We start from the raw sequence: 17,049 nt of genomic DNA, 5'->3' as shown, positions 1-17,049 counted from the left end.
CAACCAGGATATGCAAAGCATTCCACAATATTCCACAATAAAAACCGTACAGTGACGTACAAGAATGCGGTTGTTTTAATATTAGAAATAAGTTTAAAACCTAGAAAAGACAAGAAGTTCAAAACGAATTACTATTTCTATTTCCGCACCGTTACAGTGACCACTGATTGGTCAAATGCGTATCACGTGATGTCAAACCGCATTTTTTAATGAAATTGAATACATTGTACAAGCAATAGCGCGTTTTAATAGTCTTCCTTGGAGTACGTGCTGATATATAGCTTTAAAGGGAACGGAGACGGATGTTAATGGAGAAACTGATAGCCAGCTGATTAGAGCAAAACCATTACGGTGAGAAGGTTGCATGATTGTAACTATGCTATTCATGTATTAACGCGTACACTTATATGTTTGACAAAATTAAGTGTGTATACTGTTTCGTGGTGCCTTTTATGCGTGATTTGGGTTTGTCTGAATTAGGGACGAAGCTGTTTGATCGTTAGGAATAGGAGAAATAGCCTATCAAACAACGGTTACAAATAGAGAATCCTTACAGGTTTTTATTCAAGCTCAGTCTGTTGAATTTCCACGTCGCTGTGGTTATCGCACTTTTCGGAGACCCCAGCTATTTTTTTTTATTGTCATTCTGGGGGACTCGAGGCACCATCACTCGCATTCCGACGAAGAAATTTAAAAACGCCTAGTCAGTCTACACAAGCGCTAAAGTTACGGCCATATAGCGCCCCCTGTCGGTGGTATTTTCCAGTGCAGCTGGGCACAGTGTGACTTATCTAATGGTTGCTCGCAGTTCACTGGTTTCAGGGCGGAGAGCGAGAAGCGCTGAGAGTCGCACTTCCACCAGCAGCAGCCTTTACACACACTGATCAGTACTAACCTCACACTCATACACTCGCGCACACACACACACACACATACACACAGGGCTGGACTCACACTCAGCCGGGCCGTACCTCCGCCGTCTTCGGATCCACAGCCCGCTGGAACGTTTAGGGGTTGTAAGTGGTTTTAATGTTCGCCGGAACGCGCGGTAAGTCAAAGCTTTGTGTGATAGTGCGTTAGAATGCTAACATAGTTAGCCGGTTAGCATCTGGTTAAGACACAATAAACGTGCGTTAAACAACATCCGTTAATCTCGATGTGATTTGACAGCTGTGTGCACGCTCTGTTGAGGCACACGATGCTGGATTGGCCTTGTTCCAGTGGATCTGATCAACGTGGTTTGCGTTAGGAACATCTAGCCAGTTAGCTTTTATTTATATCCTCACCTTCTCTGTGTATGTATGTATGGAGCTCATAAGGAGCTTATGGGCCAGATCAGGCCTGACATGCATGGTCATATCAGATCTGCTTTCACATAATGTGTCCGTGATCGTTACCAGACACGGGTGCATTTCTCTCTTTGCACATGTGGGGGTTTTTTTGTTAGCATTGATGCTAGGAGAATATTTCACGATGGTGGACCGCTCTGGTTTATAGAATAAGCTTGCTTAATTGCATCACGACGAGAAGCTGGATGTGGTTTTGCATGCTTGCTGCTGATGAATGCGTAGATGTGGTTTGATGCTCTCGGTATTAAAGGTTGCGATCACATTACCGATCCGTTGCTGCTTGTCTGTGTTTGCAGAATTCGTTTTGTCCAATAGCGTTATAAACATTAAAATACTTTAATTTGCTGGATTCCGAAAGGCTTGATGGTTTCCCGGGAGCCTTCACTTAGAAGCATCGTTGTGCATCAGGTCTTTCATACACAGTTGCAGAGAGTTCAGAAGATCAGATTCAGCTCCCTCAAGCCAAGTGATCAATATATCTCATGTCGCACTGGTATGTGTAAGGTGTGGAACACGTTCCCTTCAGCTTAGTGTACTGTAATCATGTTACACAACCTGAAAGGTAAAACTAGGCCCCGTAACTGCTCTCTTGTCTTGTAATTTGTGGTTGAAATGCGATGTTAATATGTAAGACGCAACCGTCCCTTTGGTCTAGTGATGTAAAACAGAGAAAGGTTTGAGTACTTTAACCTTACAAAGACGACTGGACCGTATTTGACGCATGCAACAAGGCCTCTGAATTATCAACAAGATCAAACTTTGCTGTATGCTGTTATCTGCATGTCGTCTTCTCTCTCATTGATTGGTCGTAAATTCTTAAAAAGCAAAGTGTAATTCTAAAAATGTCCATTTTTAGGTTGTGGTCTTTTTGTTTCCTATGACGTCTTTGTTTTGTTTAAAATAATAATAATAATAGACATGATGACTTTTATATTGTTGGTAGCGTTTATCATTCTATCCATCAAACTTATTATCCATATTTCGTTTTAAAAAAAGATCTGTACTGTAATAAAGATCTTGGTTAAACTTTATTTTAGGGTGTGTTTGTTACAGTGTAATTATACATTTAAGTGCTGAGTGATATTAATTAGCTGCATGTATGTACTGTATGGCTAGAATTAGGGTTTGGCCTAGGATTACTTTAATGTAACTATGCATTGTAACTGTAATAGTTAATACACGCAACGTGTAACAAGGACACCTTAAAATAAAGTTTAGCTGAGATGTTACTTTTGTAAATGACCACTAGCATTTTTTTTTTTTTGAGTTCAATCGTTAAAATGAATAAATGCCACATTTCTGACCATTATTTAACGTGTCAGTCTTTACAGAGTTAACTCTGCTGATCTCACCTGTGTAATGAGAGAGACCGCAATATTACACAAGAGTTACAGTACATTCCTGGCAACGAGCAGCCATTCACTGGCAGATTGTTGGCTGATATCTTTTGTCAAGAATTTTTCCGAAAAGGTGGAGCTGCGTAATTGTGAGTGGACTGTAAATGCATGCTGATTTCAGTGTTTTGGCATGAAACCTTTAAGGTAAGGGTTGACTGTGCAGCTGGGGTCATTTAAATCCATTACGACTGCTTGGTAATTGGTGGCCGGCCAGTATTGGGCATCACTGTGGGATATGATTTTTTTTTTAGGCTGCTCAATAGGCAAGCAGAAATCTGAAATGCTATGTGTGTTAATCTCCCACTTTGCTTTTGTGCAACAGGGTTTGGGCCCCCTTGTTTGGAAAAGATCCAGATTGCATAAATGCGTACTTATATTATCCGTTGAAACTCTCACCACTTCAGTGTGGGCTTTGCTAGTAATATCAGTAATAATCAGCTGTTTATGATGATAACATAATCGCTGGTGCAGGAGGCCAAACAATAATACAAACCCTTGAACGATTGCTCCTCTCAAACCACAACAAGCTCTGTTTTATGGAAAGAGAAGGACATTTCTTTAAGCTGAACAAAAGCTGGTGTAGTGGCCTGTAGTGTTCATTGTTAATGAACCAAGCTATTATTTGTGTACTATGAAAGCGCTGTGGAAAATTAATGGACCTCGCAGGCTAATTAATGGTTTTTGCTAAGGCAAGCATGCCACCGCTATTCATACCGGGTTAGGGATCTGAACGAACCCTTAACTTTAAGAATTAATGGCATAGTTTACTTAGAAAATTCAAATTCTGTCATAATTTATGAGTTAATAGAATTTTCATTTTTGGGAGAACTATCAATTTAGAGAATTGCTCTATATATTTAGTTGCAAAAATAAGAATTGTTCTTGTTAGTGTTCACAACAAACTATTAGCATTATCATGTCATTAAATGCCACCCGTCAAGCTTAAGCATGAATGGCTGTTACGCAAAAATTTAAAGGAACACTCCACCTTTTTTGCAATTAGGCTCATTCTCCAACTTCCCCAGAGTTAATAAGATGCGTTTTACCATTTTTGTTCTTGGCCAAATCTGTTCAGCCGATCTCCTGGTCTGGTGGTAGCACTTTTACCATAGCTAGATTTTCTAGGATGATATGACTAGGAACTATATTCTCGTTCCGGCGTAACAATCAAGGAAGTTTGCTGCCGTACTATTGCTGCAACAGGGCGCAATGATATCACGCAGCGCCTGAAAACAGTCGGACCCTCTTGCTTGCACAGGGAGCGTGTCTTGCAAGCCGGTGACTATTTTCCACAGGCGCTGCGTGATATCATTGCTCCTGCTGCAGCAATGGTACAGAAGCAAACTTCCTCGATTATTACGCCAGAAAGAGAGCCTATAAAATCGCAACGTTTCACTTTCCGCTGGTCTTAGTACACAGTATAACCACAGAAGAGTTGCGTTTTAAATATCGAAACTCTTCGGTCACTTTTGAACTCAATGCTACTGGTCTAATTGGATTCAATGATCTATGCTAAGCTATGCTAAAGAGTGCGGTTGCCAGACCCGGAGATTGGCTCAATGGATTAAAAAATGGTCAAACTCGACTTATTAATTCTGGGGGAGTTGGAGAATGAGCCTATTTTCAAAAAAAGCGCTGTGTTCCTTTAATAATGCGTGCAAAACAATATATTGCTTAATTTACTTATGAACACTCTTTCCTGTTTTCCTGCTTTCCTGTGGTAACCAGATGGAATTGTAATGAATGCGTTACTGATTAAATAGAAAACTGTGAATATTGGTTAAGAATGTCAGTCAAAGCAATTATAAGTCTCAAACTAACAGGAAAAAGCCATATGTGGGATCCAGAACCCATGTCATCAATTTTGAATGCAAGCACCATAAACATTTCCTTCTGAAATTTCAAAATGCAGTGCTGTATAATTTTGTGCATGTGTTTTAGCAGTCTTGTTCATTTTATACATTATCTCTTCCTCATGCGTGACATGATTTTTGGAGATATGGAGAATAAATGGTATGGTATGAACATGCGAAAGTCATGGCAGTCATCTCCAGCACTGGCCTGAGGTTAATGCCTCTAAAATTGAATCAGCCCTTTTAGGAGGCAGCGTCTCTTCTGGAGAACCAGCTTACGTGGGGCTTTTATTTTTTTCACTAACGAGAGGAAATCAATACAAATCTATGATGGTCCATGTTGAAGGCTTGTGGCAGTGGAACCACTCTGTGGCTTGGCATGATGGGAGTACTCAGATTTTCAGTGAAATCTGCTATTGGGCTTTATAACCGTGTCAATAATTTATTATTGAAGCTAGAATAAAGAGTTAAAATACACTCTTAAACTAGAGAAAAAATACTGGTTACTATATTGCTAAACTTCTGATTGTTTACACTGTTTGACCTTTATTCAGTTTATACAGAACTTCATACAGTTGAATGGTATGAATGGTAGATTTTGCATACGTAACATATGTGACCCTTGACCACAAAACAAAGTAGCACAGGTATTATTTGTAGCAGTAGCCAACACCAAAAAAAATACAATTTTCTTATTAAGTAAAGATCATGTTTTATGAAGATCTTTTGTATAGTCAGTAATATGCATTGCAAATTTGGACAACATTAAAGTCAGTCTTCTCAATATGTAGATTTTTTTTTTTGTAATTCAAGATTTGCAAATAGTTGTATCTCAGCTAAATATAGTCCTATCCTAACAAACCATATATAAATGGAAAGCTTAGTCAATAGAATTATATTATCTCAATTTAAAAAAAAAAACATAGTAAAAAAAATTACCCTCATGACATTTGGTTTTGTGGTCCAGAGTCACACATATTATTTCGGAAACGTGGTCAGACACCTTTTGACTCTTTATAATATGTAATCTTTGTAATCTTTTGGTGAAGCATTTTGAGCAGCTTAAAAAAACCCGAAACAAAACACAATATTTAGAGATGGAAAAAAAGTGTTAGAACCTTTAGCAACTTTGGTAGTCCATGGGTTAAAATTGGTTAGTGGAATTGCACCAGACAAACTATTGGGCCACTCAGAGGTTTATGGTCTTTAATGTGACCTCAATATGCAAGATTACAAATGTTATAAAGTGATAATTGTGTCTGTTACCTATTTCTGACTGTTTGTGTTCTTATGACAATTTTTTTTGTGCTTGTGTATCTCTAATAATCAGGAACCTGCCACCATGGGATTGCCGTTACCAGCCAATGTGCTGAAGTGAGCTGGATTTTTCCTCCGGTTTAAGCCCCACCCCTCCCCCAGGGGCCACTCCCCCCTCCATCCCACCGGAGGACCAGCAATCATGGCGGGAATCAAGCGCGGATACGACGGAAAGATCGCTGGACTATATGACCTGGACAAGACACTCGGCCGTGGCCATTTCGCCGTGGTCAAACTAGCACGTCACGTCTTCACCGGCGAAAAAGTGGCAGTCAAGGTAATCGACAAGACCAAGCTCGACACGGTCGCAACCGGTCACCTGTTCCAGGAGGTCCGCTGTATGAAACTGGTCCAGCACCCCAACATCGTTCGGCTCTACGAAGTCATCGACACGCAGACCAAGCTCTACCTGATCTTGGAGCTCGGCGATGGTGGAGACATGTTTGATTACATCATGAAGCACGAGGAGGGACTGAACGAAGAGCTGGCCAAGAAATATTTTGCCCAGATCGTGCACGCCATCTCGTACTGTCACCGGTTGCACGTGGTTCACCGTGACCTGAAGCCGGAGAATGTGGTGTTCTTTGAGAAGCAGGGCCTGGTCAAGCTCACCGACTTTGGCTTCAGTAACAAGTTTCAGCCGGGAAAGAAGCTGACCACCAGCTGTGGGTCGCTGGCTTATTCTGCCCCCGAGATCCTGCTGGGAGATGAGTACGATGCACCTGCTGTGGGTAAGTGTGTTTGTTATTCTGCTTAGTAATTCTGACTCCAAAGTTCAAAACGCATAAATGCCCGTGGCATTTATCCGATAACATTTTTTTTTTCCTCATTATTATTTCTCGAAAACGAGCTTTAGGATTGCAATGGTTTTATTGTGTGTTAAGGAGGTGATAACGCTCATGATTGGTTGAGAAAACTGTCTTTGTCCCCATACTGAAATAAAATATAGAAAACATTAAATTAATTTACCCTGAACTTAATATGTATCTACATGTAAAATTGACAGGCATTCTTCAGTTTTTGGTAGCGTGTGAATACCCAATTATCTTTCTCGTCTTCATGTGCTTTAATGGTTTAAAATGCTTGAATGTTTGAATTGGAAAAATGTGTGAGCGTGGCTGATCAGTGGTTTAACAGCACCTCAATTTGATTTATTAAATTCTGGGTCTCTGTAAGGCATTGCCGTACTTGCTGTCAAAAACACAGCTTAACCCCTTTATCAGAAAACGTGTCAGAACAAACCCGTTAACCCTAGATGCTCCAAAATGCGGTTCTTCTTGTCAGTTATTAAGACGAACTGTCATTTGAGCTTCAAGTTCTGGATCATTAGGCCATGGATTCCTGAAGTGCGTTGGCGGATTCCTTTCATCATTGCCGTGTTAGCTCCCCGATATAATGAACACAAGCGCGCACGTTGATGCAGGCTCAGATCTAACCTTTCCAAGGCTAAGAGGGTGGTAGAGGCGTTAGGCATGTCTGAGCACGCAAAGCTTCAGTCCATCGACCGGCCAATTCAGAATAACAAAGGAGAGAACCCTGAGCATCTTGAACCATCAACAAAAGCATCTTGAACCGTCAACTCTGCTGAGTTAGTATTTGATGTGCAAATAAAATAATGTTCCCTCATTTAATGTATTACTGCGTGACTACTGTACACAAGCACTTGTTATACAATTCATTCATTATACATTCAAAATACTTGAATGTTATACAAATCGGCTAATATTTAGCTGTGCATAAGATTTTTAGTTTGTAAAAAAATATATAAATATAATAAATAATAATAATTAAGCATTCTCCTTCATTCTGATTTAAAATGCAGAATCTCTTCAGCATTCAATTAAACATTTACCTGCCCGAATACATCAATAAACCATAATTATATTTTATTCATAATAAAAATCGCTACATTACATGTAGCAAATCTAAAAATGAATATCCACACATCTTTGGGGTGCCTAATTGTGTTGCATTTAAAATGGTACTTTTTATTTTTAATTTGGCAAAATCTTGAATTGAAGGACATCTATCATAACATAAAACATAAATATCAGCTTATCTGTGTATACCACAAATCTAGTATGTTTATCTCAAATACTACTACTAATAATAAAAAAAAAAGGTAGCACTTTAATTTAGGATCTCTTTACTAGTTTCTTATTAACATGCATATTATTAAAAATTTTGCCATTTATTAGTGGTAATAAACCATATATTAATGCTTTATTATACATTAGGTAAAAGGCGTAGTTAACAATGGTTACCAAAAAACCTAATATCCATAGAAGAGAGGTGTGTTTGCACTGGTAAGCTAGAGTTATTCCAGCACACTTGCACAGATAGCACAGTTAAACTTTATGGGTACTGTATCTCTGTACACATTTGTATGGTAACTATCTCTCACAGCGCCGCAGTTGTTGAGGCATCGTCTTGGTTAATTGTATTTCCAGCCCTTATACAGGCAGGTGGTAGGACAGTTAATCCATTCTTTGTTTGAGCTGAGCTTCCCTGCTGGAGCCCTGATTAAACACACTTTATTGACACTGTCAGTGTGATCAAATAGACATTGTGCTCTGATGCCGGTGGGTTTCCTGCTGAGGTGATTTCTGGTTTCACTTCCTAATCGATAATAATTTGTCCAGTGTTTGGCTGGGAAACTTGTTTTAATACCTTATTGTGCTCCTGGAAAGATGCGTCTCTGTAAAACAAGAGACGGGCAATGCAGACGTGTATTTTTGGTCCGATGCTCACGAAGAACATCAGACGAACAAGGGTTACAAGAGGCAAGGCCGTGCTGGTTCGGAGGAAAGAGGACAAATTTTGTCTAGACAAGAGGTTAAAACGGAGCATAAAGTGTCAGCAGCTGCATTCACATCCAGAGATGAGATATGGGTGGATGAGGGAAGAGAGGAGGATGCTACAGAGGCAAGATGGGAGGGAGAAAGGGAGCGTAGGTGTTTTCTAAAAGTAACCGGTATAGGGGTTGGTGGCACACGGACTGCAAAAATGTGTTGTGTAAATGTGATGAAGAAACGGTCAGGGATATGTAGCGCTTTGACCAGAATGTTCTCTGCAGTGCAAATGCTGGTTGCCTGATTTGTATGTGCTTGTAGGGGTATGACTGATTTTTTTAGAAATTGTTTAATATATTGTTTTGGTGCTCAGAAAGACTTTATTATTCAGTTGGGTTTATTAATATTTTTTTTCGTGGAAACCGATACATTGCTGCATGATTCTGTGATGAATGGAAAGTTTCAAATAATAGAATTGATCTGAAATCGGATTTTTTTACAACTATGTAAATGTCGACATAGATCCATTGACTAAGAACGTATATACACAGACACATTTAGCTGTAAAAAAACGACGTAAAACTTGTGTACCATATTGGCATTCTGGGCCGCTGTACGTAACCGTGACAACAACAAAGGCAGACTACGCGCTTACGTTTGTGCTGCTAAACTTGTTTATTCCGATTAGTTCACTATTAATATAAACAAATTAAAACAATGGCGCACACAGCCTTAAAACATTACTCAAGTAAACAAAGTTCCAAGGTTTACCAAATCATTATTTGAGCAGACCGTCAGTAATGAAGAAATAAATTAAAAGCAGCGAGTGGTTATCTTTTCTTCTAGCCAGTATTGTTGCTTTATTAATATTAATGGCATAATAGAGAGTGGCAGGGAGGTCTATTAGCCTAATGCACTGTCAAGGCATAATGCAGTGATTTGTTTCAACCGTTTACATCAATACCGCACCAGGATAGGAACTTGCGTTTGACTTTTCACACGCGAAGCGGCGTTCCTTAAACTACACACTTCTTCATGTAGCGCATGCCGATTGTTTGAATGCAGCCACCTGTCATTCAGACAGCAGTACTTTGACCTACCTACACTGTAAGACTGCTATAGTTACACTTTTTTTATTTTTTTTTTACAAGCACCGGTGTTTTTACCTACCGAAGTAGTAAAAATAAAACATTATTGTATTAACATACTTTGTCATGATGCTAATACGCAAGCTATCCGAACTACTTTTAACGTAGGAGTGAAATAAATTGGTTAAATATCGCTAAATATTGAATTCTTTTAAACATAAATCTTAATAAATAATGCACCAACTATAGCATACGTGCCATTTCATGTGTACCGATGAAAGATAACTTCAGAGTCATTTATAGCAGGCGTGAGATGCTCGGAGGTGAACCTGAGCTGTCGACTTGAGCTGAGGGACTCTGCTGGAAGTGTGGAAGAAAGCTGAGAATATTCACACACAAGCTGCACTTCAGCCATCAGTCTTTAGTGTGTGTGTGTGTGTGTGTGTGTGTGTGTGTGTGTGTGTGTGTGTGTGTGTGTGCGTGCGCGCATTACCCGCAGTGTACACACGCCTGCCTTTGGTCATGGTTTCGGATGACCGAATGGACTGGGTTCCAGATAGATACAGCTATAAAAGAAACGTCGCACACGATACCACTCCGAGGCGTGACTTGTAACTTCTGAACGTGTAAAATGGAGACCCCTTTTTTTCTCATTTAGTTAGAATAGTAGAATAACTCCACCATTTTTAAACTCTTTGCAGGAATTTGCAATTTGAGGGGGAAAAGAAATGTCAGTATAGCTTTGTTGATGAGGTTTTTTTTTTTAAGCCAGAACAATACATAAATGTAACAAACCAAACGCCTTGCGAACTCTACTGTCATGGAGCCAATAAACCAACCAACCACGGTCAAGACTGGATTTACAGACATCAGTGGTCACGTTCCTGGAATTCAGCTTCCTGTGTTTCCCTTTGTTTACATTATCATACAACAAATCGAACCAAAGTCAACACTAGAGCTTGAAGGAAAAACATGGAAAATTTGAGCTTTGCTATAAATAATAAATATTTAAGATTACAAGGACACATGTTGACGCAAAGCAGTCGCTATTTTGCCATCACTTACTATTCATTAACAACACCCGGGACACGATTTTCCATGCGCCGCTCGTTACACATACTTCAGTGATGTTATCCGATCTGAAATAGGGCCAGTACTTAAGACAGAAGCTCCGGTTTGTTCGTCAGAGGCAGGTATGGCACTCTGCATAAAAGCCCTGCGATTACATGAACTTGTACAAAAATAAATGCATGCTCATCTAATAATCACGTAGTCGATCTGATGCTGCTGATTTAAAAACTAGCTAAACACAGACGGTACTAGACAAATATTAAAGTCTATTTTTAGCGTCAATTCTGTAATGGCCGGTTCACACACAGCTGTACAACAAAACGATGCATATGGTGTTCATTTTTATATATTTTGTAGTTAAAATCAATCACTTAATTTAGAGATTTCTTGCAAAAATAAAAAATCAATGAAAAGCAAAGTAAACTAAAATGAACGTGAAATGAATTACTCTTTACCTTTAAATTAATTCCCATGACTGAAATCTGTCATTTTAAAAAATGTGTATACTCGTTCAATGACCGTGGGAGATGTTTTCAAATCTCGTTGCGCCTGGTTTCCCTGACAAAAGGCTCGTTCGGGTGTAAATATGTTAACTTACGTTTGACTCTTAAGTGAAGAGTTCAGAAGTGACATCTGAAGGAAACCAAACAAGAACAAACACGTCAACGATTTAACATTTTCATCAGTCTTTTTAATCAGACATCATCAAGCATCAAGCTATCAGTCAGTGAACTGAAGTGGAAAAATCAAATACCTTTTCAAATGTTTTTTTTCTTCATCGGTTTAAACGCTCATTCATTTGTATTATAGTAGATTGCTTAAACACGTCAATTTCAAAGTAAAAATTAATACAAAAATTAAGGGTGGGTTAGGATGGTGAAGTATCTAAAGTTGCAGTCTGTTTCAAAGACAAATGAGAGAGATACGTGAGTGTAAAAGGTGTTCCAATAAATATATGTATCCATAAAAGATGTATCACAACTTTATATGCATTACTTACAATGTTAAGCTATAACGAAATGTATTAAGTTGGTCTCCTTTCTTATTTTCCAAATAAACCCTGGAAATTATTTAATTATGTTAAAAGTAAATCCTACTGCTCATCACTTTTATGAAGACGGAGAGGCCAAGGTTAGGACATCTTGGCATGCGTTTCCATTACTGCAAAAAACTCTGCATCCATTAAGTCTGGGCTTGTTCCATATTTCTCTCTTTAAAAGTGATTTCAAAATGAGCAATTCAATACTGAAGGTCACTGTCAGTCATAAGTATTGTGTCAGTGCTAGTACACCAATTAAGTTCAACTTGAATTAATGAACAGCATAACACCTAATGTTCATGTCATATAGCATATATTTTTTTTGTAACCTTGAAATCAAATATAGCTCAACAAATAGAAGTTTCCAGAGAGAGCCCGCCCCCACACGCTTCTGATTGGCCGCGGTACTTGATTAATTCTGTCGTGTCCCACCCAAATTCCTTGTCGCTGGAATCTTGGCGTGTTGCATGTAGTTAGGACACATGTTAAGGCCTGTTCACACCAAGCATGATAACCGTGAAGATATATTTCTAAAAATCGTTGTTAAAGAATAGCAGAGTTCACGCCACAACGCTAACGTTAAAAGCACAGAGAATCGGTGGAATCATTTTCAGAACAATTTTTTTTTTTTTTTCCCAGCTGATAATCGATTAAAAACTTGGACAGCCAATCGGAATCCTTCTTGCTGAAACGATCTGGAGAGCTGAAAGCGGCAAACGCACGTGTGCTTAGAATAAACGGACAATATCATTCAGTGGTGTGGACTTTTATAGTTATCGCTCTTGGTGTATGGAGCTTTAGATGTATTTTAAAAGAGAGTTTCTTTCTTGAACCAACTCTTACCACAGACTAATGTCAGGTCAGCATGATGTCACTTCTGACTAGCATGTTGTCTTTTTTGGGGTAGGCTAGTTAACAGTGAAGGAATTGTTAGAAGAGGAAATGATGCATACTTTCTGTCAAAGAAGCACGCTGCTCATCTATGGGCCGCTCTGAAGCTGGTTACTTGAGAGGAGAACTGGTGCAGTGAGCTAACCAGCGAAAGTTGCCAAGTGACTAATCCCCAATCACTAATTAAAGCACCAGCAAGGCACATATGCTGCCTGCACGCTTACGTGAGTCCCGTCACTTCTGCTGCACTGGCAGCACAACGAGGGGACGGCAGTGAGGTGTATCTTCTCCTCCCATGTCTCTTTCTTCTGTGCTGCGCAATCCTGAAGCTCTGGATTACAGAGAGAGGGAGAGAGAGTAGAACACAAGTGTAAGAGATGGATGGAGCAGGCTATTAAAGGAAATGGAGGAACTATGTTTAGAGTGGCGTCTTTCTTTTCCTGATTTTTGCCTGAGACAAGTGTACAATGTGAAGTCCACCCGGAGGGCCATTAATCCAGGCCGCTGGTTGCTGTGGTAACACCTGCTGCCGCTGTTGAACCAGGTGTGTCCAGCACTCTTGAGGTTTTCCAGAGACATGTGCCCTCCGTTCAGATCACCCATCAGACCTGACACCAGGACAGGAGAAAAAGGCTCCAGGTGCAGGTTCACTGATGCGTCCAGGTTTTTCAGGGCTTTCAAGAGCTTCATTTTATTTTTATTTTTTTTCAGCCAGGCCCAGGTTTGTACTCGCCCAGCTAACATTTTCAGTGGCCCTCTCAATATAATATAATATAAGTAAAAATAAAGGATTAAAAATAATAATTACAGAATTAAAATGCATATCAATATATACTTATTTGAATAAGTACATATTTTATATAGAGGGAAGGATGTTTATTTAATTTTTTCCCAATTTCTTATATATTATTATATATATTTATTATTATTTTATTATATATATATATATATATATATATATATATATATATATATATTATATTTTTTTTATTTTATTTTATTTTATTTTTTTAATTAAAATTGCATGTTGTTTTTCCATTTTGGCAATTTTTTTTTTTTTTTTTTTTTTTACTGGTAAACTAGCTAATGTAATACAATTAAATACTAAATAGTATTTTATTTGAAATAAAATTAAAAGTAGTTAACCTGTTTTTTTTTGCCTATACTTACTACACTTTTACATTTTGTATAAGTTTTTTTTTTTTTAATAAACATTTTTGCATCATTCTTCATAAAGGGGGGACACATAGGTTTTAAATTAAAGCCATAAAAATATTCTGAATAATGTCGGTATCCAAACATTTAACGGTAGCCATAGACTTCCATAACTTATAACCATAAGTTGCTACTGTCAACTGTTCGGTTACCAACATAAATATATTCTATGGGTTCAATTGACAAAATAAGCTCATGCTACTTTAGAACAACTTCATGGGGAGCTATGGTTTTAATGTGGAACACTAGTCAGCTGAATTTAATCATAAACTGGCATCTACATTTAGAAACAAATGTTATTTTTAAAAAGCAGTGATGTCGTTTTAAACTTGCTCTGATTGATTAGAGTATATCAAATAATTTTCTACGGTTTCCGCAACCTCACAAACAGCGCATTAGCCAACTAGATAACTGTATCATGGTGGTTTAAAGCAGAAGAATGTAGTGTTCCGCGCTTTGCTGCGTTCTTTTGATGCCACTTGTTCCCTTCATCGCTCACATCAAGATTGGTTTCCCTGATGGTCCTCTCAGATGAAATGTTTTGGTTCATCTGTTTTTTTTTTCTGAACTCTGAGGACTCGGTTAATATCAAGCAATATCAGCTGGTGTCTAGTTGCGTGAGCCGGGAACATTATTAATGTCTAAAAATAAAACCGACTGGCCTTCCCCAGTTGGTATTCGCTGTTGTCGCAGGTGGCTGTGCAGCACTTAGGCACTTCATATGTTTGTGCTCGCGTGTTTTCGCACGCCACTTCCTCGTTCAGTAACACGCACGTTCCTTCTCAGACAGCGAGTCTTTTCAGTAGCGGCGTGACCTTTGTTTATATAGGACTCTTTATTTTGCGAAAGCACAGAAGGAGGGCGCCGAGTGGGTAAGAGGGCAATGAGGGCAAAGCACTTCTTTTTTCCTCATGAACCTACAGCCTTTAGGATGTGCCGCAAAATGTTTCTTTCGGTTCTTGCTGGAGCATCACCACACAGATGCCACGAACATACAAAAACCCTTAGGCCCTGCCCTGAAACTTAAATAGCCCTCGTTGTTTTGTTCCCTGTGGGTTCAGGTCAGCAGTCACAGGATGTTATTAGTCCGCTGAATGACTTTATCTTTTTAAATAAATAAATGTTGAAATTAAATGAACGACAAATGTTTTCTTATCTTATTTCATGCGATCATTTGTTTTCGTCCGTCATGTAAGCGTTCAAATGGCATGTGTAACTAAAAATGAGTGCGTTACGTAAGTGTAGGGTAAACTAACATTTAATCAAATGTTATTGAAAGTACCTAACATTTGGTAAACCGCTATTACAGACATCTAATTTACAGTTGGACCAGAAAGAAAAAAAAAATGCAGTTTATGACTAAATGAAATCCAGTTGGCGAGTGACTCTTGTGTAATAGTACAGCACTAGTTAAGGTCTTGTGTAATTGAAAGGGTTGTGCTTTCTGTCATGCAGATTATGCGTTGCTATTAGTTAAACCACATCGTTTTTATTTAAGAAAATGTACGATACCTCTAATTGTGCAAATTATGTTCTGCGCTATTAGTTGTAATTACACTACTGGAGTGTAAGCATACAGCGGTAATATTTTATGCATTGCACAACTTTTAACCATGCACTAGTAAATTTGCGGATTTATTTTGGATTTAATTTAGCCTTGAACAGATGGCAAAAATGACTAAACTAAACTATATAAAATGCTGTCATGATTTGCTATCATAGGAATTTGTATGAATGCTAATTCACATTTTGTTACTTGCAAGAACTAATTGACAGTATGCGATATAGATTACAGCATTTTTACTGGTTGTAAAAGAAACGCCGTTTAATTTTTAACAGAAAATGTACTGGTTATTTTAGGCCAAGGCATTATCTGATCATTTTATAGACCTTTCGGTTAACTCTAAAAACTTAGCAATGAAATGCAAAATTCAAAATAAAATATAGGTAAAAAAATAAATATGTAATATTTTTTTATCCCTAAAAGTCATTTGTTAATGCAGTACATTGTGCCCTATTGTACTGATTATTTATTTTCTTCTTTATTTTTTTCTAAAAGCCTTATGCATCTGTCTATCTACATGTATGTGTTTGGACGACATGGGCCATGTATGCAGATGCTTGCAAAACACTCAGAATACCTTAACAGTATTGGCAGGTTCATTTTTAAAATGCCTTGAAGTCACACCACTCGCATGCAGACTGTTGCACCTGTGTTACGTAATGTCAGCACACCTGTCACATTCAACCTGAGAGCATGACCGTCACTCCTAAAAGCTCCCATAGCGCATCTACTGAAATGGATCATCTTCTCGAACTGAGTTTATTTTCTTCAGACTGTAAAGCCTAACGCTTTTTTGTTGTAATCAGATTCATTGTTGAGAATATTAGGTCACTGCAGTTTTCCGTGTGAGCTTTTTTTTTTTTTTTTTTTTTTTGTCTGAATTATAGAGAGCTCTAGTTTACAGCAAACCCCAGAGGTCTTAACATGCTGATTTTCGCTCACATTATGCATGTATGGAGCAGTCGGGAAAAGCAGCATGCGGAGCCTGTCGGAGACGTGAAGGATGCGCGTGAGGAATGCAGGCTTTGCTTTCACACCGATGCGGGATAGAAGAGTTTTATGCGTTTTGAAAGAAAGGATTTATTACTGAGCTGACTTTGAGTTTGTGAAGGTGATATCATAAGTGGATGGAGAATGAAATTGTTGGCATGTTGCCTTTTTTGTAGATTTTCCGACGCCATAAAAAGAGGAGTAGTCTGAAACCGTAATGATGTAAAGAAAATAAAAACTAAATGCAACAAAAAAGTTAATCACTATTTGAAATAGCAAATAAATATGCACAATTAAAGTTGTTTAAATTGTAAAAGTAAAATTCAACTGATTGATTGTGGGTTTTTTTTTGTTTGGTTTTTTAATATTTTAGTTTTAGGTGTTCAGAAGGGCATCGAAAGGCTTAAATAAAGCATTTGAGATTAGGTGGGGTTGGACTGTGTATGTGCACGCCATGCTAGCGAATCGATCTTGGATTACATT

At 38.4% G+C, this 17,049-nt stretch overlaps 1 protein-coding gene across 2 annotated transcripts in view; it reads left to right on the top strand.

Annotated features, from left to right (window-relative positions):
* Positions 1-215: 215 nt before the first annotated feature.
* The window catches only part of snrka (SNF related kinase a), a 40,046-nt gene continuing 23,212 nt past the window's right edge, over positions 216-17,049 (top strand). The window contains exons 1-2 of one of the 2 annotated variants that reach the window (XM_043261431.1): positions 216-351; positions 5,930-6,647. In XM_043261431.1, the coding sequence (XP_043117366.1) occupies positions 6,059-6,647 (589 nt within the window). In that variant the 5' untranslated portion in view covers positions 216-351; positions 5,930-6,058. Of the gene's footprint in view, positions 352-822; positions 1,049-5,929; positions 6,648-17,049 lie in introns of those variants that run through there. The other variant, XM_043261430.1, reaches the window with a different exon arrangement.

The sequence above is a fragment of the Puntigrus tetrazona genome, chromosome 16, assembly GCF_018831695.1.
Source record: "Puntigrus tetrazona isolate hp1 chromosome 16, ASM1883169v1, whole genome shotgun sequence".
NCBI lineage: Eukaryota > Metazoa > Chordata > Actinopteri > Cypriniformes > Cyprinidae > Puntigrus > Puntigrus tetrazona.
The sequence above is the reverse complement of the archived record's forward strand: the minus strand, read 5'-3'. Positions and strand labels throughout refer to the sequence as shown.